This window comes from Phasianus colchicus, chromosome Z (genome assembly GCF_987193195.1).
Source record: "Phasianus colchicus chromosome Z, bPhaCol1.hap1.1, whole genome shotgun sequence".
In the NCBI taxonomy this organism is placed as follows: Eukaryota; Metazoa; Chordata; class Aves; order Galliformes; family Phasianidae; genus Phasianus; species Phasianus colchicus.
In genome coordinates, this window is record NC_143476.1 from 63,000,209 (window position 1) to 63,026,304 (window position 26,096).

Consider the following 26,096-nt stretch of genomic DNA (forward strand, 5'->3'; position numbering starts at 1 on the left):
GTGAAACATTTTTCAAATCCCACAATGTTTTCATATACCATACTTGATTGCTAGTATCATGTAGTAATCACAGTTAGAAGAAAAGAAGGTCCTTGTGCAGTCACATAGATGTCTCATAAGCCAGTGCCTGAATTCTTGAAGCTGTTCAGTATCTCTTCTAAAATGAAATTCAGACGTAGCTTTGCACAAAGCCTTGGTGTTACTATAGTCAGATTTATCCACTCAAAAGGATGGTTAGTGGTTTCAAAAGGATTTTTGCTGCTTCCTGAATAGAAACAGTGGTTTTCAACTGCAAGCTAATTTCCTAATAGTTTAATGAAAAAAAAAAAAAAAAAAAAAAAAAAGCCATAGAATCTTTTGAGCTAAAAGAGACTTTTAAAGGTCATTTAGTCCAAATCCTCTGTAATGGATAGAAACACCTTGTAAGAGATTATTATTTTGCATCATCATTGTCTCAAAGCTTGCTGAGGACACAGACGAACAAGTTCAGGGGTATACAGATATTAAAAGAACCTCAGCTCCCTCCTATAAATTGGAGTGTGACACACCTATAGCTAGATTAGGTTACCCAAAGCCTGGTACAGCCTGGCATTGAATGTCTCCAGGAACAGGGCATGCTCTCTCAGCAACCTGTTCCAGTGCCTCACTACCCTTACTGTAAAATACTTCTTCCTTATGTCCACCTAAATCTCCTCTTTGAAACCATTTTCCCTTGGTCTATCACATAATCTAAATATTGACCTTATCAGCAGTGCCACAGAACTTCTGGTATCTATTGGAATCTAGTTAAGTACACAAGGCCCCTCAATAAAATCCAGGCATTTTTATATGTTTCCTGTATCACAACCAGTTTTATTTATTTTCAGTTAAAAAATGCAAGGTTAATTCAATTTGAAACTAATATTCAATAATTTTTCCCCTGATGTGAGTCAAAAATGTCCTAAGTGATTTTTGGTTTATATTTTACTGTCTTTGCTTCCAATTAAATGCACTGTGAATACTGGCAATTACATTGCCTTCATTTGCCAAATTAATGAAGTATCAGTAAAGGGTCATCATTTAAACAGTTACAAGTTAATCACAAAATCAAACCTTTATCATACCCATACAATTATTTTAAAGTGGAATTGGAATTGCTCCCTTATGCCTTACAATTTTTCTTTTTGTGAATTGCAGGACACTAAGCATGTTTTAGTTCATGGGACTGAGTCAGTCACATTTTTAGAAGTTAAAAACAGATGTTGTAATAGGATTAATGATAAAATTTTAATCAGTAAGTGTTCCCTACTAGCTGTGTCTACTTAGTAAATTGTTTAAATATTCAGCTTTTAAACTCATTAGAATCTATCATTAATGTTAAAGTTAGCATTGCAAAAAATTCTGACAGTATCAGCAGAAGATAAAATTAAGAAAGAAAATCATGACAGCTTTTTAGTAAATACGTGAATTTTGACACAGGAGATGAATTATTATCATTAGCAACAAGTAAAGCTGTTTTTTTTTTTTGGGGGGGGGGGGGGGGGGAGGTTGTGGTTTTTTGTTTGTTTGTTTGTTCCCCCAAGAGGAAAATAGACCTGAATTTACAATTCAATAGGATATATTTTTATTACTGGTCCCAGTGGCTGTTTGATTCCTTCAGTCCTACTTAGGACATGGCCTGTATCTTCTGTGTTAGGATGTTCTACATCTAGAGAGAAAATGTCAGTTCCTCACATGCTTTGTAATCTCAGGATATTCCAGCTGCCTCACTCTGTTGGTGATGTTTTCATATTTTATTTCTTCCCAGAGCATAAGAAAATCAGTTTTTGTGCTTGGTAACTTGTGCAGCAGAGAATATGTGTAACAAAGATGATTTATTGGTTAGTTAATATCTGCTGAAATCATGGAAAAAAGATGCACAAATAAAATTCTGTACACATCATGATGTGCAGCTTAGGCCTTCAGCATTAAAGAAATTTTAGTTGTCTTTTCTTATTATAATGTATGATTAAATTCACTAAGATATGGACGAATAGGAGAAAATATGGGCAAAAACATAATCAGTAAGGAAATTTTTAGTTAGTGACAGAATATTTCCAGTTTTTTTCTTTACAATCTGACAGCTAAGGAAGTGCCTGTTGGATAAAGTATGCATAATTCCTTAATTGTTAAATAATGATACTCATGAATAAACTGTGAAAAAAATTCAATGTCAGTTGCCTGTCTAGTTATATTAAACTTTTTTCTTTGCAGAGTTACCATGAAAACACAAGATTGGGTTGTTTAATTAGAATTACTGTTGAGATAAATATCCTTGTTTATACTATGAAGCTATGTAGCTGACCGTATAAATAAATAGAAACATATCTTTTGACAGTTTTTCAAAGAAAAAAAATATGGAAGCCAGGAAGTGTTTCAGTACATCATGGTAATAGCAAAAGAGAGGAAGTATGAGTTTAGCACGCAAGAGATAATCAAAATATATGAGATCCTTCATTAAACATTTTGTGATATTTCATTCTACTTTTATTATTTTTATTATTGCTTAGTTGCCTTGAGTTACAAAGTTTACTTTCATCAGGTACTCAGAAAAATAGCATTTTTTCCTTTTTTTTTTTTTTTTTTTAAGTTTACTGTTACAGTTTTTCTGGGTTTGATATTCTATGAGTTCATCATTTAATTTAACAAATGATGAACTTCATATCAGCAATGATTTAAACTGCTAGGCTTCCCAGCAGTGTATCAGCACTATCTTAAGAAGTACATAGATCAAGATCATGATGCACACCTTTCTGAAGGCCCTCCTAAGGCACAGGGAAAATAAAGATAAGGGAACTGGTGGTAACCAATCTGGATTCACCAAGGGCAAGTTATGCCTGATAAACTTGGTGGCCTTTTATGATGGAGTTACAGCGTCAGTGGATAAAGGCAGGGTAAACTATGTCATCTACCTGGTCTTGTGCAGAGCATTTGACACTATCCCACAGGACATCCTGTTCCCTCCCTCCCACTCCACCCCCCAAAAAAAAAGAGAAAGAGAGAGAAAAAGATTTGATAGATGGACTTCTCACTGCATAAGGAATTGCACTCAGAGAGTTGTGGTAAATGGCTCAATGTCCAAGTGAAGGCTGGTGACATGTGGTATCCCTCAGGGATCAGTGCTGGGACTAGTGTTATTTAGCACCTTTTTAGGTGACATGGACAGTGGGATCAAATGAGCTCTCAGCAAGTTTGCAGATGACATGATGCTGAGTGTTGCAGTTGACACGCCAAACGGGAAAGGATGCCCTCTAGAGGGACCTGGAAAGGCTTGAGAGGTGGGCCCACACCAACCCCATGAAGTTCAACAAGGCCAAGTGCAAGGTCTTGCACCTGGGTCAGGGCAATCCCAAGCATAAATACAGGTTAGGCAGAGAATGGCCTGGGAGCAGCCCTGAGGAGAAGGATTTGGGAGTGTTGGCTGATGAAAGATTCAATGTGAGCCACCAACATGCACTTGCAGCCCAGAAGGCTAGTTGTACCCTGGGCTGCATCAAGAGAAGCATGACCAACAGAACAAGGGAGGTGATTTTTCCCCTCTGCCCTGCTCTTGTGAGATCCCACCTGGATTGCTGTGTCCTGTTCTGGAGCCCCTAACACAAGAATGACATTGAAGTATTGGAGCAGGTCCAGAGGAAAGCTATGAAGGTGATCAGAGGGCTGGAGCACCTCTCCTTTGGGGACAGTCAGAGAGCTGGGGCTCTTCAACCTGAAGAGAAGGCTCTGAGGAAACCTTATAGCAGCCTTCCAGTACTTGAAGGGAGCCTACTGGAAAGCGGGGAAGGGACTTTTTATAAGAGCATGTAATGACAGGATGAGGGGAAATGACTTTAAACTGGAATAGGGTAGATTTAGACTAGCTATTAGGAAGAAATTCTTTACTGTGAGGGTCGCACTGGAACAGATTGCCCAGAGAGGTTGTGGGCGTCCCCTCCCTGGAGGCATTCAAAGAGGTACTCGATGGGGCTTTGAGCAACCTGGTCAAGAGGGAAATGGACCAGCCTAAAGCAGTCCATCAGTGTGCAGAAATTGTATGCCTGCTGGTTATTGTATTATAAGTTATTGAAGCTCAGATTTTAAAATATGTAGAGGCAAAAGGAAGGAAGGTAAACTGTTCTAACTTTTATATGGGAATTGAGGGGAATTGTCTCGGTTGTTACAACTTACACAGTTGGAATGTCGCAAATACCTTAAGGTTGTAAAACGCTTTGCTTACACACTCCAGAGAAGAATGTGTCAGGAACCCAGTGGAGTCAAATACCTCAATAAATGTAGTAAGTCTGACTCTGCATCCTTATCACAAAAAAACATTTGTGCATGGTTGCATGCTTTGATCTCACATCTTGATCTGTAAACTAGCAAATGTCTTCTCTGATAAAGGAAGTTAATAACTATTACTGTTAGTTTGCTTATGGAAGAATAACTATATAAATAGCAATACACGATATGAAGAAAAAATAAATAAATAAAAGCTATTAATTCCAGCTGAGTATATAAGATTTTATCTGTGTTGAAATTTTGCAGTTCTCATCTTTAGCTACCAGCAGAATTTTTAATGTTTGATCCAGAAAATGGCATATTGAGTTATAAACATAGTGCTATTAGAGTATTTCATTAGTATCTGACAGGAAAAAGAACAATATTCTAAACTACTGAGAATATCTGCACAGTCACACAGTTTTATTTTTCACTTTGCCAGCACTTCTTTGTCTGGGAAAAAACAAATGCAGAGGTATTGTATAGGTAATGACAGCTGAGCTTTTATATTATCAGTCTTTCCTATTAGCTATGCTTTTCTATGAAACTGTTCCTTTTGCAAATACAAAAAATATGTAACTATAAATCTTCAAAAGTTGCATGCCGTTTTTCCTTGTCATTTCTATATTAAAAATTAGTGGAAAGAATTAGTGGAAAGAAATTTGTAAGTGCAGTGTTTTATGTTTCGTTCAAATTCAGATTCGTAGTGAGTTTCCAGATATTGGTTTAAACCTTCATGCAACCACATCTGACTTGCATATGTGTTTCTTTAAAATCTGGGAAAGAGTAGAATCTAAGAAATGTAAGTTTGATGCATTTGGTCTGTTAGCAAAAATTCTCAGCTGTTTCCAGTGTTCTTTTGTGGACAGTAAGTAGTGAGAAGAAGTGAGAGTAAACATTTTGTACACATACAAACTTAGAAACACAACTTAGCTCATGTGACTCTTCATCTTTCTACTCTGTACTCCCCTTTGATTTAATTGTAAGTAAATGAAACTTGTTGGTAGTTGGCACAGATTCTTTGAGTGTTATGCGGGAAATAAATTGATACATTTAATTACTGATTTCAAGATGGAATTAAGATACTTAACATCTCCTTAATATTTAGGAACTATGAGAATACCTTATTCTCTTACCCTCTAGATGCTAGTGTTTAATAATTTTTATTTCCTTCTATCATTAAAAAAAAAAATCAGCTTAACTTAGAGGGGTCAGTGATCCTTGTGAGTCTCTTCCAGCTCAGGATATTCTGTGATTCTCTGTTTATGAAGTGTTGCTTGCTATACTATGCAATATATTTCATGTCACTAACTGAAAAGAGTTAAGCATTTAGAACAACAGGAACCAGTATTCACTGTGACAGATACGATATGATCTCAGATAAGAAAATAGTATACATCATATTTTGCACTTCTACTTTCACAGTTCAATGGAGGAATCCATTTTCAGATTGGTTTGAGTACCATTGATGTTCAGATATCTCCATAAAAGAATATCCACAGAGGGCTTAGGAAATGTGGCTCCATTTAGCACATGTTGCTTAATCAAATCTCTAGTATATTTTCTGTTCTTTTGTATTTTTTGTTCTTTTTCATCTTAGAATCATAGAATTGATTAGGTTGGAAAAGGCCTTAAAGATCATCAAGTCCAAGCACAACCTTACCATACTACCCTAATTCTAACAACTCTCCTCTAAATCATGTCCCTGGATACCCCATCCAGATGGTTTTTAAACACGTTCAGAGAGGGTGACTCAACCAGCTCCCTGGGGACCCTATCCAGTGCTTAATGACCCTTACTGTAACTAAGTTCTTGATATCTAACCTAAACCTCCCCTGGCACAACTTGTGCTCATTTCCCTTCATCCTGTCACCTGTGAGAAGAGACCAACCCCATTCCCTCTGCAATCGCCTTTCAGGTATTTGAAGTGATCGTAGTATCATAGAATGGCCTGGGTTGAAAAGGACCACAATGATCATCTAGTTTCAACCCCCCCCTAGTATGTGCAGGCTCGCCAACCACTAGACCAGTCTTCCAGAGCTACATCCAGCTTGGTCTTGAATGCCTCCAGAAATGGGACATCCATAACCTCCTTGGGCAACCTGTTCCAGTGCTTCACCACCCTCTGAGTGAAAAACGTCCTAATATCTCATCTAAACATCCCCTGTCTTAGTTTAAAACCATTCCCCATTGTCCTATCACTATCCACCATCGTAAATAATAATAAATAATATTTAAATAATATTAGGTCCAGTCTAGACCTTTCTTACATTTTTCTAGACATGCAAGATAGACACTGAAGTGGCCAGGTAAGGACAAAGCTTGTCTATAGCTAGCATAGCTAAATAACCATCATTGCATTGCAAAGAATAATATCATAGCCTGGTCTAGTTAAAAAGAGGAGGACAGAGCGAACTGTATTAATAGAATCCCCAGTTACAGTGTGACTAGAATCCCCGCTTGCAGTGTGGGCAGTAGTAGAAAGTTTACCTCCAAAGCACAATAGAAATGTGCAAGACATTTAGTATAACGTTGTTTGCCACTATATTCAACTCAGTAAGCAGAATATCAACAACGTGTATTGAGTTGCAGATGATACTACACATAAATCTTGATTCCGTAGAATGCTCATTACCTCCAGGGTTTTTCATTGTTAAGAACATATGTTTTTAAAACATGTTGTAATGTGCTTTATTTCTATCACAGTCAAGCCTGAAATTTCAAGATGCAAGGACCACATAATGAATAATTCTAAAGTCTCAGTTGATTTTAATGGGAATGAAAGGAGTTTACATGTTGCAGGGCACTGACATTTTTCATAAAACGTGTTCATATTCAGAAATATGTGCCATTCATATGACTATTATGAAATTTTATAACTTGAATGCCATAAAAATAAGCACAAAGCATGAGATAGTCCTTTCATATTTTCCTCCTGTGTTCATTTCTTTTAGTGCTGGAGTCGGCAGGACTGGCTGTTTCATTGTGATAGATGCCATGTTAGAGAGAATAAAGCATGAAAAGACTGTAGATATTTATGGCCACGTAACTCTAATGAGAGCTCAGAGGAATTACATGGTTCAAACAGAGGACCAATACATCTTTATCCATGATGCACTGCTGGAAGCAGTGACATGTGGAAATACCGAAGTGCCAGCCAGAAACCTGTATGCATATATTCAGAAGCTGACACAGATAGAAACAGGAGAGAATGTCACAGGAATGGAACTGGAATTTAAGGTACTGGAATCTTATGCTGTGGGAAACCAACATCAAACTGTGTAACTATTAATGCTGCTATGTCCTTCACCAACTGTATTCAGCAATTGGAAGCTAGAACATTTTCCAGCTAAAATTTTTAAATTGGGAAGATAGTCCCTTGTAAAATGTGAAGTTCTATCTTCAGTTAGAGTTCAGACAGTAATTGTTCAATTTTAAGCATATTCTTCTTTATTGTTTGAATAGCTTGAAACATATATTTTGTAATGGTTTAAAACTCAAATTTGTCCATATGGATTAATGATTATAAGGTGTTAAAACTATTATAAAATGCTAGAGGGTGCTTCACAAATATTTAGATAATACTACAGAATATGGTAAAATAAAACATGAAATGGTTCATACAATAAACATATATCATCGGACTTGATAATGGCATTTATTTTTGTTATATATGATTTTAATTATTTAGTTCATTTATTTTGCACAGCGTCTTGCTAGTTCTAAGGCTCACACTTCAAGATTCATCAGTGCCAATCTTCCTTGTAATAAATTCAAGAATCGCCTTGTCAATATTATGCCATATGAGTCTACAAGAGTATGCTTGCAGCCGATCCGAGGAGTGGAAGGGTCTGATTATATTAATGCCAGTTTTGTCGATGGATACAGGTATTAATGTTGTGTTCTCTGGGGTACTGTTTTTAAATTTTACAAAGTGTGTAGCGGTGTTGAAAATAACAAAATTTAGTATTGAAATTCAATATTTTTAATATCTGCACATATTCTGTTTTTTTGTTTGTTTGTTTAAATATTATTAATGTTTTTAAATTTCCACCCATACAATTCAGGGTAATTGTATGGGCGTAATATTGTGTAAAATATTACACAATTGTAATTGTGCAATATGCAGCCAGTTTTATTTACCTTCAAACCATTCATTTTTACACACTGAAACTTATTAAGATTTTGGTCACATTCATGATCTGCAACTTCTATTTCTTCACAACTATTCTGCTAAATATGGATGTAAAAAAACATACTAATAATAACATACAGGAGATAAAAATATTCTTCTTACCTTACTTTTTTAATAACAGACAACAAAAAGCTTACATAGCTACACAGGGTCCTTTGGCAGAAACAACTGAAGATTTCTGGAGGATGCTGTGGGAACATAATTCTACGATTGTGGTCATGCTTACTAAGTTACGAGAAATGGGCAGAGTAAGTTACTGCTATAATATTATTTTACTGAAATATTTGTTATTATTATTATTCTTTCTTACTAAAATATTTCATTATTATGAGAATGTCAAAGGATAAAGATGCGAATTTAGGTTCTTTCCCTACTTGGAAATAAGTGGCTCTGATGGTCACCAGATATAAGTTTTTCTAATGTATAGATGTGTTAGAGACGAGCTAGACATTGTATTTTCTTGTGGGACACAGATTCAGCAACTCAGTTTGCAAGTTAATATTCCAACAAAAGTCTGCTGAATAATTCTAATTTGGAAATATATTTTGCCTCATCTGTTTAAATATTTTCATGTCAAAAAAAAGTGGAGTATTTTTAACAGCTGAATGGCTGAATGTTTTCTGTGTGCTCTTTGCGCTGGACTTTGAAGTTTCAGCTGTCTGCTTACAGTCCTAAACTCATTCAGATTTCTACTTTAACTATTGGAAAGAAAGAAGCAGTTTCCTATCTGGACAGGATTACTTCAAGATGAAGCTGGTATGTATTAAGTGAAATATGAATCCCCATGTTTTTGGGGAGTGGAGATGATCCAGGGACTTCGGATTTAGAGATGAAAAATTTTGAATGAGGCCTGGGAGATTTACTTCAACAGAGAATAAGGACTAAAAATAAAAGTGGTGTCAAGATTTAAATTCCATTCTCTTTTGGCAGTCAGGCTTGGGATAGTGCTTGTAACATTAAGTAACAGAACTGAGCAGATGTATAAAGGAATACAGAGGTACAGTGACAAGAGCAAACCTCTATGCAGTTCAGTATTGATGATAATCTTTCAATTCTATGAATGGAACTTCATGTTCACAGTAAGATGAACAGTTAATGTTCTTGTCACTAATAGCATTTTGCATCCGTGTTATACTTACCAAGCAAGAATCATATTAGGGTATTTGTCTGGAGTAACAGAATGTATATTTTGTTTTGCTATGTTGTAGGAAAAATGCCATCAGTATTGGCCTGCAGAGCGTTCAGCCAGATATCAGTATTTTGTGGTAGATCCAATGGCAGAGTACAACATGCCACAGTATATTCTAAGGGAATTCAAAGTTACAGATGCAAGGGTAAGTTGCAACAGCATTGCTCTTTCACATAATTTTTAAAGAGTATTTAAACTCCTTTTTCTCTTTCTCTATAAGTAAAAATCTCTAAAGAACTGCTTTCCACAATTAAATAAAAAGTATATTTATTATTTAAATATACACTATATTTAGATTTATTTACTTCATTACACATGAATAATATCTTTAAGGAAAACTGACTTCATTCAGATCTAGTATCTTAGCAGCACAGCTTTGTAAAGTTCTGAATAGCTATTTGGTTAAAGCACATTAGATAATTTGAAGGCCATTTTCTCTTTCTCATCATTTCCCTGCTGATCTTTTTGGGGGAGAATTTTTGTCACTTGCAGCTGTAAATATGTTGTTTTGCACACCCTCTAGGTTGAGAGAGTGTGAAGGTTAATACAGTGAAATTTAAAAACTGCAGAGCAAATAGCATTCACAAGAAAAGCTTGACAAGCTTTGCACATTATAATTTGATTTTTGGCATAGCTTATTTTCAGCACTCTTGAATATCTGCAGAATAGATATGTGCAGCTGTGACCCTAGCATCCTCATTTTCATACTACATTTCTTATCTGAATTCCTGAGTCTGAAACTGAACAGTGATATATGTAGTAAGATTAAATGCACATAAACTTTTAATATGTATTTGGTATTTCTCAAACTTTTGATTTCTAGCACTTTACTCTGCATGGCAGGAAAAATTACTGGCAACCTTCATTTCAATATGCGCTATAGAATGCTGTTTGTTCAAGCAGAATAGCTGGTTGCACTGTCCACTGTATGAGTGATTACTTGGAGTTGCCAGTCATCTTCCAAAATATCAATTTTTCTCGTGGTTAGCTGAAGTGCTACATTTAATGTTAGCTTCCAGCAAAATTAGATATTACTGACACTCAGCTAGATGATGGTCACTAACCATGCCAGTATATGAACATTTTAATTTCTAAAGTGATATTAAATATTTTTAAAAGAAACTGTAGATACAGTTTGAATCTGATTTTCATTCTAATTGAAATGTAGTAAGATCACATGAACTGTATCTTTTGTAACCTCTCTGTGCTTAGCAGAATTTGAGAATAGGATCCTAACACGAGTTTTTAACCACACTAAACAAAAGAACTTTTCACAATGACAGTACTGATAGTCTTTGCAGTCTATTAAAAATCTGTTTTATCTCAAGCTGAAAAAAAAGTCTTACACGACATAGTTCGCTCAGCTCAGAGCATTAAATGGCAATGATAACAAAAAACCACAGATATAGCTGAAGGAAAATGTCTGAAAAACATGTGTTTTAGAAAAGTTCATTCAGGATTTCATAATAAAATACTATAAGAAATCTGTTTATTTGTAGCCAGCAAACAATTAAAATGTTAATGGTTAAGGATTAAATATCTTAATTTGCCAGTTATTTTTTAATTGATCCTATTATTTATGCACCTTAATTTTAAACATTGCCAACCATATGTAGGCAGATTGGCTGGAAAGCTGCATGGAGGAAAAGAATCTGGAAGTGTTGGTTGAAGCTCAACTAAACATGAGTCAGCAGTGCTCAGGAGGCCAAGAAGGCCACTAGTATCCTGGCCTACATCTGCAATAGTGTAGCCAGCAGGCGCAGGGAGGCGAACGTCCCCCTATTTTCAGCCCTAACAAGGCTGCACTGTGAATACTGTGTCCAGTTTTGGGCCCCTCATTACAAGAAAGACATTGAGGCATTGTGTCCAGCGAAGGTCAACAAAGCTGATGAGGGATCTGGAGCTGGCTTATAATGACTGTTTGAGGGAACTGGGATTGTTTGGTCTGGAGAAAAGGAGAGCTTATAGCTCTCTACACCTACCTGGAAGGAGTTGGGAATTGGCATCTTTTCCTGCATGATAGGATGTGAGGGAGTGGCTTCAAGTTGCTCCAGGAAAGGTTCATATAGGATATTAGAATGAATTTGTTCTCTAAAAGAGTGGTCAGGCACTAGAATGTGTTGCCCAAGGAACTGGTGAAGTTAATGTCCGCAGAGGTGTTTAAGGAGAGGTAGATGTTTTACTTGGGGATGTGGTTTAATGGGCAACATTGGTAGTAGGTGAATGGTTGGACTGGATCATCGTAGATGTTTTTTGCAACCTTAATGATTCCATGATTCTATAGTCTTGATACAATATATAATTGTGTATTATTGTTTCTCGAATTTAAAACATCTCTATCTTAATGGTCTTAGTTTTGTTGAGTAACTCCCTGGGAAGCTTTCAAGGCCATCTTAAATTTTCTAAATGTGCTTGAAAACTATAGCTTCCTTTAACTTTAGTGGAAGAAGTGAGAACTACTTTTCAAAATGTGCACTGTAATTTTCATGCCTTTATGGCTGTTCTCTACAATAATTAAGACCATCTAACTAAATTGTTTTATTCAAAGGAGAATAAATATTGCAGCGATTATAACTCTCTTATTTCCAATTTGATCCATGCTGTTAGTTACCAATAGTACTCTGGCAGACCTGAGTTGGCCAATTATTCCCAAGACAACGAAGGAGGACACTGCCTTTGTGGGGAGCAGCAGCAAATTTTTGGCCTGGGACTCCCTGTTATCTCTGAAACTGAGCTGTGAATTGTTGTGATGTGAAATTGACCTCTGTAACTGATTCAATCTACTGCTTCTGTCTTTTTTATACTCACTTTCTCTGTAAACTCCAAAGGTCAATATGATGAGACAGTCTCATTTAAATCTAGACTATTAGTAATGAATGTAAGACGATATTATAAACTCTACAGACTCATAAAAAGACAATTGCACATCCCTGGAGAGAAGCAGGAAGAAATCAAAATAGCTAGCTGGGAAACATTGTGTTATTTTAAGAGCCTTGTGATTCATACAGGGATCTGAAAATTTGTATGTTGTTTTGTTAGTACTTCTTGCCCTGTGTATGCAAACCTTTACAATTTCTGAAGGGAAATATTTTAATTAAAATTGACATTTGTATTTGGACTGTTACTGCAAGCATCTCATTAAAAGACAGCAGCACTTTTTATAATGTCAGTGGCAGAGGGAACAAAGAAACTGAAGGTAGGTTCCCCATATGCTGTAATGCTAATCTAACATTAGACTCACTACCTTTACTTCTGTGTTCATTAAATAGTATTAAATAGCAAAAGTTATTCCCACTGAAACTTAATGAGACCAGTTTTCAAAGATTTCCACTAGGCTACTGAGTTACTTCTATCTTGAAACAAGTAAAAATACACTGATTTAGACACACTTGAAATAAAAAAAAACTTGCCATCAAAACTATTTCTCACATAGCAATTTGTCTTTCCAGTGATAACCTAGACTTAAATAAAATGGCACATTTCTTGCTTTTACCCCTTAAAAAGTTACTCTTATCCAAGCTTAATTCCTGTGTCAGAAATCTCTGAACAGTTTCCATCCCTTAAAGTCACAGAATCATAGAAATATTTGAGTTGGAAGGGACCTTAAAGGTCATCTAATCCAACTCCCCTGCAATGAACAGGGACATCTACAGCTAGATCGGGTTGCTCATATTCCCTTTAGATATTGAAAGGCTGCTATCAGATCACCTCCGAGCCTTCTCTTCTCCAGGCTGAACAGCCCTAGTTCTTTCAGCCTGTTTTCACAGGGGAGATGTTCCATGCCTTGGATCATTTTTATAGCCCTCTGGTCACAATACAACAATCTATGTCTCTCCTGTACTGAGGATTCCACATCTGGGTGCAGTACTCCAGGTGAGGTCTCACCAGCACAGAGCAGATGGGCAGGACCTCCCTTGACCTGCTGGCCACACTTCTTTTGATGCAGCCCAGGATATGTTTTGCTTTCTGAGCTGCAAGGACACTTTGCTGGTTTTTCCAGTTTACTATCCACCACTGTCCCCAAGTTCTTTTTGTCAGGATAGCAACTTTCATGCCTCAGTCTTTTCATCCCCCACCGATCTCCATCTGCTGTTGACCACAACTCTCTGGGTACAATCTTACAACTAGTTCCTCATCCATCAAATGGTCCACCCATAAAATCCACATATTTCCAATTTGGAGTTAAGAATTTTATGAGGGACAGTGTCAAAGGTCTTACTAACGTCCAGATGGATGACACTAGTGTTTCTTCCCTTGCTGCATTTACACCATCATAGAAGGCCTCTAGGTTGATCAGGCAGGACCTGCCATGCTAGTTAAATCTTATCACCTCCCTCTCTTCTGTGTGCCTTACTCTAGCTTCCATAAGGATCTGTTCCATGATCATCCCTATCACAGAGGTGTAGCTGACAGGTTGATAGTTCTTAGAAATTGATGCAACATTGCCTTTTTTCCAGACCAGGAACTTCACCTGACCACTATGACTTTTCAGATATCATTGAGAGTGGCTTGGCAACTACATCAGCCAATTCCGTCACAACTCTGGAATGCATCTTGTTGGGACCCATAGACTTATAGGTATAGTTGCAAACCTGATCTTCACTTGTACTGGGATGGACTTAGCTCACCACTAGTCCACACCTTCTGACCCATCCAGTTGAGGGGTGTATGAAGAGCAGTTGCCAAAAAAGGCTGAGGCATGAAAGTTGTTATCCTTGCACATTGTTACCAGCTTGCCCATATTGCTCACTAGAAGGGGTATGCCTTCTTCAGCTTTTGTCTTCTGGTTGATACACTTATTGAAAACTTTGTTTTCCTTTCTTGCACCTCTTGCCCAGCCCAGTTCCAGCTGGCACTAGCCTTTGTGAACTCATATCTACACAGTCTAGCAACATCTCTATACTCACTCCTGCCACGACGCTTGTCCCTGCTTCCACTGCCTGTGCATTTTCTTCTTGCTCTCCAGTTTGACCAGCAGATCTGTTCAACCACGCTGGTCTCTTGCCTTCCTTTTCCAGCTTCCTGCACCTGGGGATATGCCTGCTTTGCTTCACTCCCTTGTCCTTGAGGACAGTTTCCCAGTAGGTTTAATTGACCAATTCCACAAGAAGCTGGAAGCTGGCTCTCTTAAAATTTAGTGTTTCAATTTTACTGGCCGAGTAGCTGCAAGCAAATCAGACTTAAAGTTTTGTTTCTTTACTCTGGGGAAATGGGAGGTAATTTGGGGAGGAATCAACCTATTGCTTTTTCTTCTTGATTACTTAATATTGTTTGTCTTTAGCTGTCTGGAAGATGCAATTTCATTACTTCTTCTTGAGGGAAAATGGCATTACAACAGTCACAGTGAGAGAAATTTGTATTAACAAAATGCCATTTCTAATGCAAAATATTTTTTGTTACTTGTATTGATATCTACTAGAAATAAAATTGGCTTAACATTTTTGAATAAATACTCTTTTATTTAAGTGACCAAAACCATTCCACAGAAACAGACTGTCAATTGTCATACTAGTCTAGTAAGAATCTAAGAGAGTGTGTTCCTTTCTTGAAGTGGTGGCTGGTACATACGGTCATTTTGTTTTTCTTATTCAGCTGAGACATGGGAAACAAAAATCCATGGTACCAGAGGAAACATAAAAATAAAGTATTATTTTTTCCTCTGGTTATTTTTAAAATGACTTCTATTTTGTTTCAAAGGTCTGTAGTAGAGTGGTTGTGGTCGAGAAGAAAAAAAAAAAAAAGGGATTGTTCTTGCCTCCAGCATAACTTGTTGCTTTTTGTGAGATCTCCACATTTCAATTTTTTATGAGATTCACTTGGTAGACCATTTTGAAGACATAGCAGGGTCAATGCTTAGTAAATAATAACATGTCCAGAGGCACTGGTTTACATCAGTAGTTCAATTTATGTCCATGCTTTCAAATACTTCAGTTATATCAATTCAGCATCAAAACTGTACAGAACAGTGTTTGTAAATTGAAAACTCATTTACTTCATCCATTTGCTATGTGCATTTCTTGACTGCTTCCATCTTAAGTAGGTATGAAGCAAAAATCTGAGTTTGTGGTGGTCTTTAGTACTTCTTTTGACATTTTAATAGATATGATGAAGCTGTAGCATTATCTGGTAATCCTGTTAGTATTCCTAACCAAGGAGAATGAAAAGCTTCAGCTGACATTTCAAGAGAGGAAGTGTTTTTTTCTACATTTTTACTGAGTCTGAATTCATAGTGAATGAAATTACAATGATTCAGAAGGATGTTTATGGTTTGTTAAACAACTGATATCTCTTGATCCTCTTCCAGACAAATGTGCACCTCACAAAAAAAGCTTTGTTTTATTAAAGACATTCTTTGCAAACAAGACAATGACTAAACATCTCTTATTAGTGAAGATATTTCTGTCATTCAGTAGAGCATATCTACAAAATATAGAGTCAGGTTAGATGACCTTATTCTACCCTTTCCTTTTCCTTTTCCTTTTCCTTTCCCTTTCCCTTTCCCTTTCCCTTTCCCTTTCCCTTTCCCTTTCCCTTTCCCTTTCCCTTTCCCTTTCCCTTTCCCTTTCCCTTTCCCTTTCCCTTTCCCTTTCCCCTCCCCTTTCCCTTTCCCTTTCCCTTTCCCCTCCCCTTTCCCCTCCCCTTTCCCCTCCCCTCCCCTCCCCTCCCCTCCCCTCCCCTCCCCTCCCCTCCCCTCCCCTCCCCTCCCCTCCCCTCCCCTCCCCTCCCCTCCCCTCCCCTCCCCTCCCCTCCCCTCCCCTCCCCTCCCCTCCCCTCCCCTCCCCTCCCCTCCCCTCCCCTCCCCTCCCCTCCCCTCCCCTCCCCTCCCCTCCCCTCCTCTCCTCTCCTCTCCTCTCCCCTCCTCTCCTCTCCCCTCCTCTCCTCTCCCCTCCCCTCCCCTCCTCTCCTCTCCTCTCCTCTCCTCTCCTCTCCTCTCCTCTCCTCTCCTCTCCTCTCCTCTCCTCTCCTCTCCTCTCCTCTCCTCTCCTCTCCTCTCCTCTCCTCTCCTCTCCTCTCCTCTCCTCTCCTCTCCTCTCCTCTCCTCTCCTCTCCTCTCCTCTCCTCTCCTCTCCTCTCCTCTCCTCTCCTCTCCTCTCCTCTCCTCTCCTTTCCTTTCCTTTTCTTTTCTTTTCTTTCTTTCTTTTTTTTCTTTTTCTTTAGAATAAATTTGCAATTGAAGGGATTTGAAACATAAATTTAAAAAAAATTAAAAAAAAAAAGTATAAATTGTTCAGATAGTTATGCTTTTAGCCTTAAGTATTTTTTTATACATACATAATGTCAGACAATTCTTATATCCGCTGCAGAAAGAATTCTGTACAATGTTGTAGTTAATGAAACTCCGTGCCATTGTGTCCGAAATAATCAGTAAGTATTGTAATTGAAGAAGTCTTCCTAATTGTGATCATGGCCATCTCTCACTACCTCCCAGTGTTCTTTTCTTTTTGATCATCTTATTTGGCTGTTGGCTGACTGGCTTCCAGCCACTGTGTTATTCTTTGGGAATATATGGTTTGTGTCTTCTGTTAAAGGATGGCCAGTCCCGAACAGTGAGGCAGTTCCAGTTCACCGACTGGCCAGAACAAGGAGTGCCAAAGTCTGGAGAAGGATTTATTGACTTCATAGGCCAAGTGCATAAAACAAAAGAGCAGTTTGGTCAGGATGGACCAATCTCTGTTCACTGCAGGTAAGAAAATAAAACCTCAAAGCAACTTGTGCAAAACTTTTTTTCTATTTAATTTGATCGCTGATTACAGTGAAAATGTATATGTAAATAGAAGTTTGTAGGCGAATTATTGGAAGTGTAACCAAATAGGACACATTAAAAAAAGCACAAAGCTTTATGAATTGGGAACTGTTCTGTGATAAAACTCCATTCACACAGAAAAGTTTCATACAAAATATGTAGAAGCATGTAATATGTTGCTACTTTTAAAACCGTCTCTAATGCAGGATAAAAGTGATATCAGTGCTACGCTCAAAAAGCAGTAGGAAGGACCTTAATTACTGCATCAGATCTTTTTTTCCACTCATAATTAAAAGTCAGACATTTACATTGGTGGAGATTGCTATGTATAAACAATTCCTGAGTATTTCTCCTGACTAAGACTTTAGTAGCAGTCAAGTTGAGCCAGAGAAAAACAGCAGCTACATCAAGACAGTGAATGGAATAGAAAATATTTAGCAGCTTTGCCTGTCAGAAAGTCATTGAGGTTTGGAATGGTGAGTTTAAACTTCAGAATGTCATGCTCATTTTTTAATGTGATGATTTCTCTCAATCCCTCCCTTTACAATTACTATGTAGATGAAAAAAAGCTTGGAGAGTATATAGGAATAATCCAGGGTGGGCTTTTAAAATATTTTTAATATTCTTTAGTAATGTTTTTTATTTACTTTATCTATAGTATTCTAAAGTCTGTAACAGATGGCCAAAAATAATATCTTAAACTTTTATCTCTTATTTAATAAATTGCTTTCTATAAATTCCATTAGGATTTTAGACACTCATTTTGTAACATTAAATTATTTTTATAGATGAAATGTTATTTTTTATATAGCAGAGATGGAAAGTATTGACATATGTTCCAAATCCTTCCTGCAAGCCAAATAGTGCCCCAATACTAGTATAAGGACAAGAATGACATATACTGAAGCATATGTATGTATAGTGAGTAAGAAATTCTTGTCCTTTCAAAACTGTCAGTGAGCAAAAGTTGTTAAGAGCTCCTGTATGCTTTAAAAGAGATTGCTATGCTCCCCCAACCTGAAAGCCTAACAGATTAATTATAGTAGACAGCTTGAATCCTATTTTTGCTGTTTACCTAATACTTTTTATAGCCTTCTAAGGGGAGCATCATTGCAGATCAGAGACTGGGATTCATTTGGCAAGGGAAGGCGAAATTCAGCCATAACAAGAATTAACCTTATACTTCCTGAAAGAAATAAATTTATAGAGACAAACAAGAATATTTATGCCTCTATGCACAACAAAAAGAGTGAAGAAAGCATATAAAAAAGTGAAGTGAAGGTGTTCTATGTTCTTTTTGCCATGCAAATTTGTCAGTTCATAGCTGAAATGAAGCACTACAGACAGTAAGTTATGGAAACATTCCAAATAGTTGTGATCTTTTGTGCTGAAGTTATGGAGATTTCTAGCATTGATTTTGATAGAAAAGAAGTCACATATAATATAATCATCATTATTTGGTCTTTTATTTATTTATTTTTTTTCATAATCATAATGACAATTTTGAGATCAGCGATGTTAATCATCATTATAAAAGCTAGTCACATTACTTGAATAATAAATATGTCTGGCAAATTAGTGAGTTTATTTATTTATTTATTTTCATGAAGTATAAGATCCAGTCACCTAGTCTATGTGGAATTCTTACAATAATGCCTCCAGTTTGTACTATAATAAATTCTTAAAAATATGTTCTATAGAGTGAATTTCTTGAAGATACAAATTCCTCTAATGTCAGTTCCCTGTATTTCCCATCCCACTGTACACATTTTTTCTCCAGTTTGCTTTCTGTACAACATAGTAATGCTTAACCCCCGCAATATCTAAACATTCATTTTTGTAAACAGAACAGTATGTTAATATTTAAATTTCTAACTTAATAAGATAGTTAATTAAAAAATTGCGTAAATATCAAAGTATTGTTCACCTTTAAGAAAAATTTTCAACTGAACCAATCTTAAGTATTGACTTGTATGTTCAGAGTTCTTCATCCAAATATTTCTGACTGTGGCATCAACTGTGAGATAATGGGTTGCTTAATTTCCACCCATACAAATTCAGACTTAGAACACAGCTTTCTCTGTGTTCATGCCTCCTTTTCCAAGAGTTCTTATGTGTTTCTTTTTCTCAATTTCACTAATAGGTAATTATTTAAAGCTAGTAACTGGTGATTATTCCCTCTGCTGATTAGAAGATTCTGGGATCTTCCTGGGATTTAGCTAATAAAAGTAATCCAAGGCAAAAAAAAAAAAAAAAAAAAAAAAGCAAGGGTGACATATATTCAAAGAAGAGATTCCAGGCTGGTGTAGACAAACATTGTGTATGTATATCAGTATTTGTATATTAAAGATTCAGACTACAAGACTTGAATAAAGGCAGTCTTGGATTTTCCTTGTTCTGTTATTTAAATTTCAGAGTGTATATGAACAATTTCAATATTACTGAAAGTCCAGTGATTGTCTCTAACTCAATGTAGATCAACTAAAACACTGAAGGTGTACAAAACAGAGGCTGCATATGAATACAGCAAAGAAAGTAGCAAAATACATAATTACATTTTTCTTTTGTTATTTACTGCATAGGTCATTGACAACAAATGCTGTCATTTTCCTTCATCATGCAGTGATAACTATGTGTCTGAATCAATAAACCAAGTCACTTTGCAATGAAGACTGGAAAGTCAGGTGGTTCTTAGTAGCGTGTGAAGCCTTCTTGAGTTCTAAACCCCATGTGGTAATTCACTGTGAAATTTTGCTTAGTGAGCCTTTCCCTCTATAGAAATCTGTACACATGTGATGTGTTTTATCCAGAGATAATTTGTCAGCCACTTTCAGCAACTTCTTTCAGCCACTTCTTGAGAATGGTGAGGTACTGGAACAGGCTGCCCAGAGAAGTTGCGGTGCCCCATCCCTGGAAGTGTTCAAGGCTGGATTGGATGGGTTCCTGGGCAGCCTGGTCTAGTATCAAATGGGGAGGTTGGTGGCCCTGCATGTGTCAGGGGGGTTGGAGATTCATGGTCCTTGAGGTCCCTTCCAACCCTGGCCATTCTGTGATTCTGTGATTCTGTGATTCAGCAATCAATTAACATTCCTTTTCTCCCATCATTTTTCTTCTATTATTGCAAAAGTGCGGGTGTTGGAAGGACTGGAGTATTCATAACTCTGAGTATTGTGTTGGAAAGAATGAGATACGAAGGTGTTGTAGATATCTTCCAGACTGTCAAAATGTTAAGGACACAGCGGCCAGCCATGGTACAGACAGAGGTGAGGAAAACAATCTCTATGTAAAATGTTGATGAAGTAGTATGGATATTTCTGTACACCCAGAAATTCACAGATAGAAATCCCAACATTTGGTTCATTTATATCTTAAGTCATATAGTAACTGTATAAATACAATGCAAAATCTGCTGTGAAGGTATTGCAAAGACTATTTCCTGTTATGGCATTAAACACTGTTGGATGGGGAATCATAGGATAATTTCAGTAATGGAATCTAAATGATCACAGTTCAGGAAAAACATTTTCCCAGAACAAGTATCCATTTTCATTTGAACCTTTCCTCTCTGAAAGAAATGTGAGGTGATAAAGAAGGAAGAAAATTGCCTATGTAGATTGATTCAGTGAAATTTTTATGATGCAAGAACAAAAGGCTTTGGAATGAGGCTGTATTATTTTCACAGTTGACTTTGGATCATCAAGCAATTGACTGTCTGGCTTAAAAATCATGATAGTAAATTGAGCATTGGGAAAGTACAGTGTAGATAGTTTCCATACCAGCAATAATGCTATATGGAAATATGAAGAAGGACATGCAGCATCAACTGATTTTCTATGCCTGGATGCTTGTAATAGTAGCTGTGTCATGTCACAATGAATACTTAAACATTCAGCATGTACTTGATTTCTACTTAAATTTTTGAACGGTAGATTTGAACTAATCAGTAGTCAATAGACTACTCAGCAAAAGGCAAAAAGAAGGGAAGTATAATTAAATAAATTTTTAGATGATTCCCCATGATTTTCCATTAAAAAATTACATCTCTTCAGTCAAAACTAGATTTTATTATTTTTAAGAAGAAACGTATATGTTAAGAAGAAATACATATATGACAATACAGATATTTATCTTAAGTCTTGTCAGTCAAGTGTATTATTGTTACCAAGCTGACTTGTTAATTCAATTTATGTCTCTTTATTACTATTATTCTGAATAAACAAGAAGAAAACTAACTATTTGCTGTCATTTTAGTTCCAAGAAATCACTACAGGATACTAAAAAGCTGTGCTTCTTGAAGCCAACTTGACAAGCATTCTTGGGCTGTATATATTATCCCTCCTACTTTGATTTTGTTTTCTGTATGCCACCCTTCAACCTCTCTGCTGAAAATAGGTGCTAAGTGCTCATAAATTTTAGGATTCTGTGGAAGATAAATCTCTCATTCAGTATTATAAAGTGCCAATAAATTTATTCTTTATTCAACAAGGCAATTATATTCCACAGATTTACTTAAAATTTAGGAGAACATCTAATGTATTCTTCAGAGTTCCAACACATGACAGAAATGATCACATCGCTAAATGGAAACAAAGTCTAACACATTTCCTGGTCACTAAAAGAATTTTAATTGTGATATTAACAAGTACAGCCATGTGAGCATGTAGTACTATCAGATAAGTAAGAAGGATATTGGATTCATTAGAAATTTAATCAAATTGTACACCCCATTGAACTTTCTCTGCTTCCAGGTACTGGTTGAAATGCAATGTGTTTCATGTTAATAAGGTGTTTAGCTACATATACCTCCCATATTCCCTGTTCTTGCCACAGGGTAAGGAATCTTCACACCATCATCAAAGCTTGTAGTGCTGAAAGGTTCTCCTTGCTTCCTAATCCGCCTTTTAACTTGGCAGTTTTTTGTGTTCCGTTCAGTATTAAGGCTGTGGTAAATTTTGGCATTTAGCATGATATATTTGCTATGAAGTGAAATGGCTGTTTTCCTACTTATTTTCAAATAAATGGGAAAAGACATCCTAGCATGCTTCCATAAGAAGATACTTTTATGATTGTATTAATTCACTTTAGCAATTCTGAATAAATGGTTATACAGTTTCTGCTCCAAAAGAAGATGCTATTGAAACTGTTATTGTGTTAAATGAGTGTCTGTCTTCATCTGTTGTAACTCAAACTGCTCTATATGGATGCTAGCTAGAGAATATTGCTGAACTATAAATGCTTCTGCAGTATATTCATCTATAACCACAGAGTGTTTATTCTTAGTTGAAAGAAAATAGAAACCAACCAGCAAGATGGCTTTTTGATGCTTCGTTTTCTATCTTTCTATCTCCAGGATCAGTATCAATTCTGCTATCGAGCCGCACTGGAATATCTGGGCAGCTTCGATCACTATGCAACATAAAAACCCATCCTGGATTTTTATTGCAGGCCCTTCAAGATCCAGAGAGCCGCTTCTGAGCCATACAATGTGCTTTAGAAGTACTTCTTAGCTCTTAGCTATGGAGCAATTATTGGGGATATATAAAATAAATTAAAAAAAAAAAAAAAATGGGGATATTTAAAAACAAAACAGACCCAACAATTCCATGTGGACCAAGAATTCACAGTTTAATAACCTAACCATAATAAAAGAATCCTGACCACTGAGGCGTCTGAAGGATCTCATTTACAGATACCTCAAGGGTTCAACATTATTTGAAGTCAAAGGGAAGAGGAAATAGTTGGAAAGAGCAACCATCTTGTTTAGGCCTGCATGCCTTTTGCAAAGAGGAATTCTGAGAACTGCAATTCAGCACAAGATATTTGTCGAAAGGTCAGGACCTGGCTTCAAGACAAAGCAGACTCTTTACTTCAACAGTACCCCTTCCCATCGTATTGCTCATGATAACACTTTAGAGAAAATGTGAGAATGTTTAAAAAGAAAGTCCTTGATTTAGTTTTTTAGTATTGTAAAGATACTGCTGACCTGTGCTTCATTTTTAACTGTGTAAACTTTTTCCTTTTTTTAACAAGAGTTTATCATTCAATGAAGTGAATTAAAGAAAAGGTTGCATAACTGTTAATTTTTTTTTTGTTTAAAAACTGTAATTTTTTTTTAATCTGTAGAACTCTTATCTGTAATATTGTGCTGTAGAATGTTAAATAATTTGAAAATTTGCACATTATTGTGCAGTTCTGTATTTATCTACAGTACTATAGTCTTGTTAGACATTATTTTACATTTCTGTTTGTTTTAGTTTTCTTTAAGAAAATAGTCATTGTAATCAGTTAAATCAAAATGGGACTTTTTGTTTCTTTTGGAATCAACAGGGAGGCGCAAAGTGTAAAGATGCTGCTACCACACACGCACACATTCACGCATACACATGTACATGCACATGCACACCCATAACCTGTCTCTTTCTATATATATGTGTACTTATTACTGTCAATCCTTATCTGGCTCTCTGTAGTTACAGAGATACAGAGAGGTAGATATACACACACACATACACACACAAACATACTGGTTCTTCCACAACCTGGATTTATCAAAGCATTTGAAAAATTTCTCAACATACTGCAATTACATTATACCAGTATTTAGTCACCTCTGCATTTCCAAGATCCATAAACTTATTTTCTAGGGGAAGTGAGGAATGCACATCACTGATATTTGAACATCATCTCTATACCAAACAGTATTTCTCTCCACACTGCATAGATATCACACATGTACACACATGTATACACAAGCATATTTATGCACACACGCACACAGAATATGTGATTTAGGCTTCCAGTGAAGTTCAATATTTGTAACACTATAGTGCAATAAGAAATCATATTATTAAATGTTAGGAGGTGTGCATGTGGGAAAGATCAGTGCATATCCCTTTAGGAGGGGAGAATGTTGTAATATAGTAGATATTAAGATGTTTTAAAATTGTATTCAATAACAATGTCTATAGTGTGCGCTATATCATTTACATTTATTGTATGTAACAGGGCAAAGACAAACACACATTGCTCTGTGAAATCAAAAGTTTTGTGGCATACAGTGTTGTTTGGGGATGCTGATTTTTATTTTAATTTTACATTTAGAGTGCCTTATATTTGATGCATTTATTTAAGTTTGAATAGCATTTATTTAAGTTAGCCTTCATTTGTATTTAGTTCAGTTTATTCATATATGTTATTCTTTTCAAAACATTTTAATACATGTATCAGACGATTTTGAATAATATGCATTCCCAGTTTCTATTCAAGTATGGTTGATAATAAATGATAACCCAAAACATGTAGGTATTCAAGGCCCTGTATATTTTCATATTTCCAATAGATAGCCAGTCTACAACTTAAATACCTTTTTCTGGTTGACCCATGATGTCACTAATCATAGTGTTATCATTACAGAGATGTAGCAGTACCCTGGCAGTTGTCAACATTAGCAGTGCTAACACCCATATTATTGTTTTGAGTTGGGGCAACTCCTACTTATTCCGTTGTGTCAATAGATTGCTAAAGTGAAACCATTCCTTTCATTAAGGCTAGCAAGATTAAACTGGAAGAATTTATTTGAGAATGGTGCTGCATTTTCTTCCACAGGACAAAGAAAATTCTTTAAGTAGCAGAAAGTACTTCTTAACATCCTTAATATGATGCCATTTACATTGACCTTGGTTTCCATTGTGTCTTGGGCTGTCATCAGTACATGCGTATCAAAGGATTTCTGTGGAGCATTGGTATGGCTTGTGACCTCATCTTTTCTTCTTCCACATTTTTCACTACTAGTAGACTGAAAAATATGGAAGATTAAATTCTAGTAAGCATTATATTTGAGCACTTTTGTAAGAAAACACACACGCACGCACACACACACACACATATATATGAAACAGAATTATATAGAAAGCTACCTCAGAATGAGACTCTGTAACTTACATCTGAACCAGAGAAGAATGTGCACTCTGTTTCTTTCTCTTCTTTATTTGTACTTTCAACTAATTATTGAAGTGCCAGTTTATGTGGTGTCGTCATGTACTTTGGATTAGATCAGAACAAACATAAAAATAATTAAAAAAGCATAATTTTGGAAACAACTAGGGAATATCCTTGCACATTGGAGCTCTAAAGAAACTGAAATAACAAAAGAAAAAAAAAAAAAAGTAAGAAAAAAGTAAGGGAAATTGTACAACTAGATTTTTCTTTTAGTTTTTGTATTCTTAAGATAACTTTTGAATCATTGATGTGCATTCCACTTTATATAATCTTATATATTGGCATTCTTCAATTAATTTAAATTGTGAGCATCTTTGCCTACATACATCATACATTTCCAAGCTTAGAATTGGCTTCATCAGCATAACCAGTATGGTGCTATTTTTGTTTGTATGTGTAGTTATGTCTTATTTTGTGATAAGTTGCATTGCAGAAAAAAAAAAGAAAAAAAAAAAAAAAGGCAAAATGTTTGAAAAGGATTTAAGTTTGATTTAGCTCTTTTTAAAAACAGACTTCAGTTGTTAGAAAATGGACAGGAAAGCTGGGGAAAGGGAGAGGCCCTCTAGGGAGATTTGCACTTTCTATACCTTTGTACTATGCACTGCCCTATTGATTCTATACTCAACAATATTATTACTTGAACCCATCTATAAAAAAATGCTTATAAAATCCACTGGTGTTATATTTAAATGACA

At 36.2% G+C, this 26,096-nt stretch overlaps 1 protein-coding gene across 6 annotated transcripts in view; it reads left to right on the plus strand.

Moving 5' to 3' along the window:
* PTPRD (protein tyrosine phosphatase receptor type D) overlaps positions 1–25,867 on the plus strand; it is a 353,935-nt gene extending 328,068 nt beyond the window's left edge. For all 6 annotated transcript variants that reach the window (XM_090132663.1, XM_090132658.1, XM_090132659.1 and 3 more), the window contains 7 exons: positions 7,230–7,515; positions 7,985–8,163; positions 8,592–8,718; positions 9,679–9,804; positions 17,189–17,343; positions 20,531–20,666; positions 22,754–25,867. In XM_090132663.1, coding sequence (XP_089988789.1) covers positions 7,230–7,515; positions 7,985–8,163; positions 8,592–8,718; positions 9,679–9,804; positions 17,189–17,343; positions 20,531–20,666; positions 22,754–22,822 — 1,078 coding nt within the window. In that variant the 3' untranslated portion in view covers positions 22,823–25,867. The remainder of the gene's footprint in view (positions 1–7,229; positions 7,516–7,984; positions 8,164–8,591; positions 8,719–9,678; positions 9,805–17,188; positions 17,344–20,530; positions 20,667–22,753) is intronic.
* The last annotated feature ends 229 nt before the right edge of the window (positions 25,868–26,096 follow it).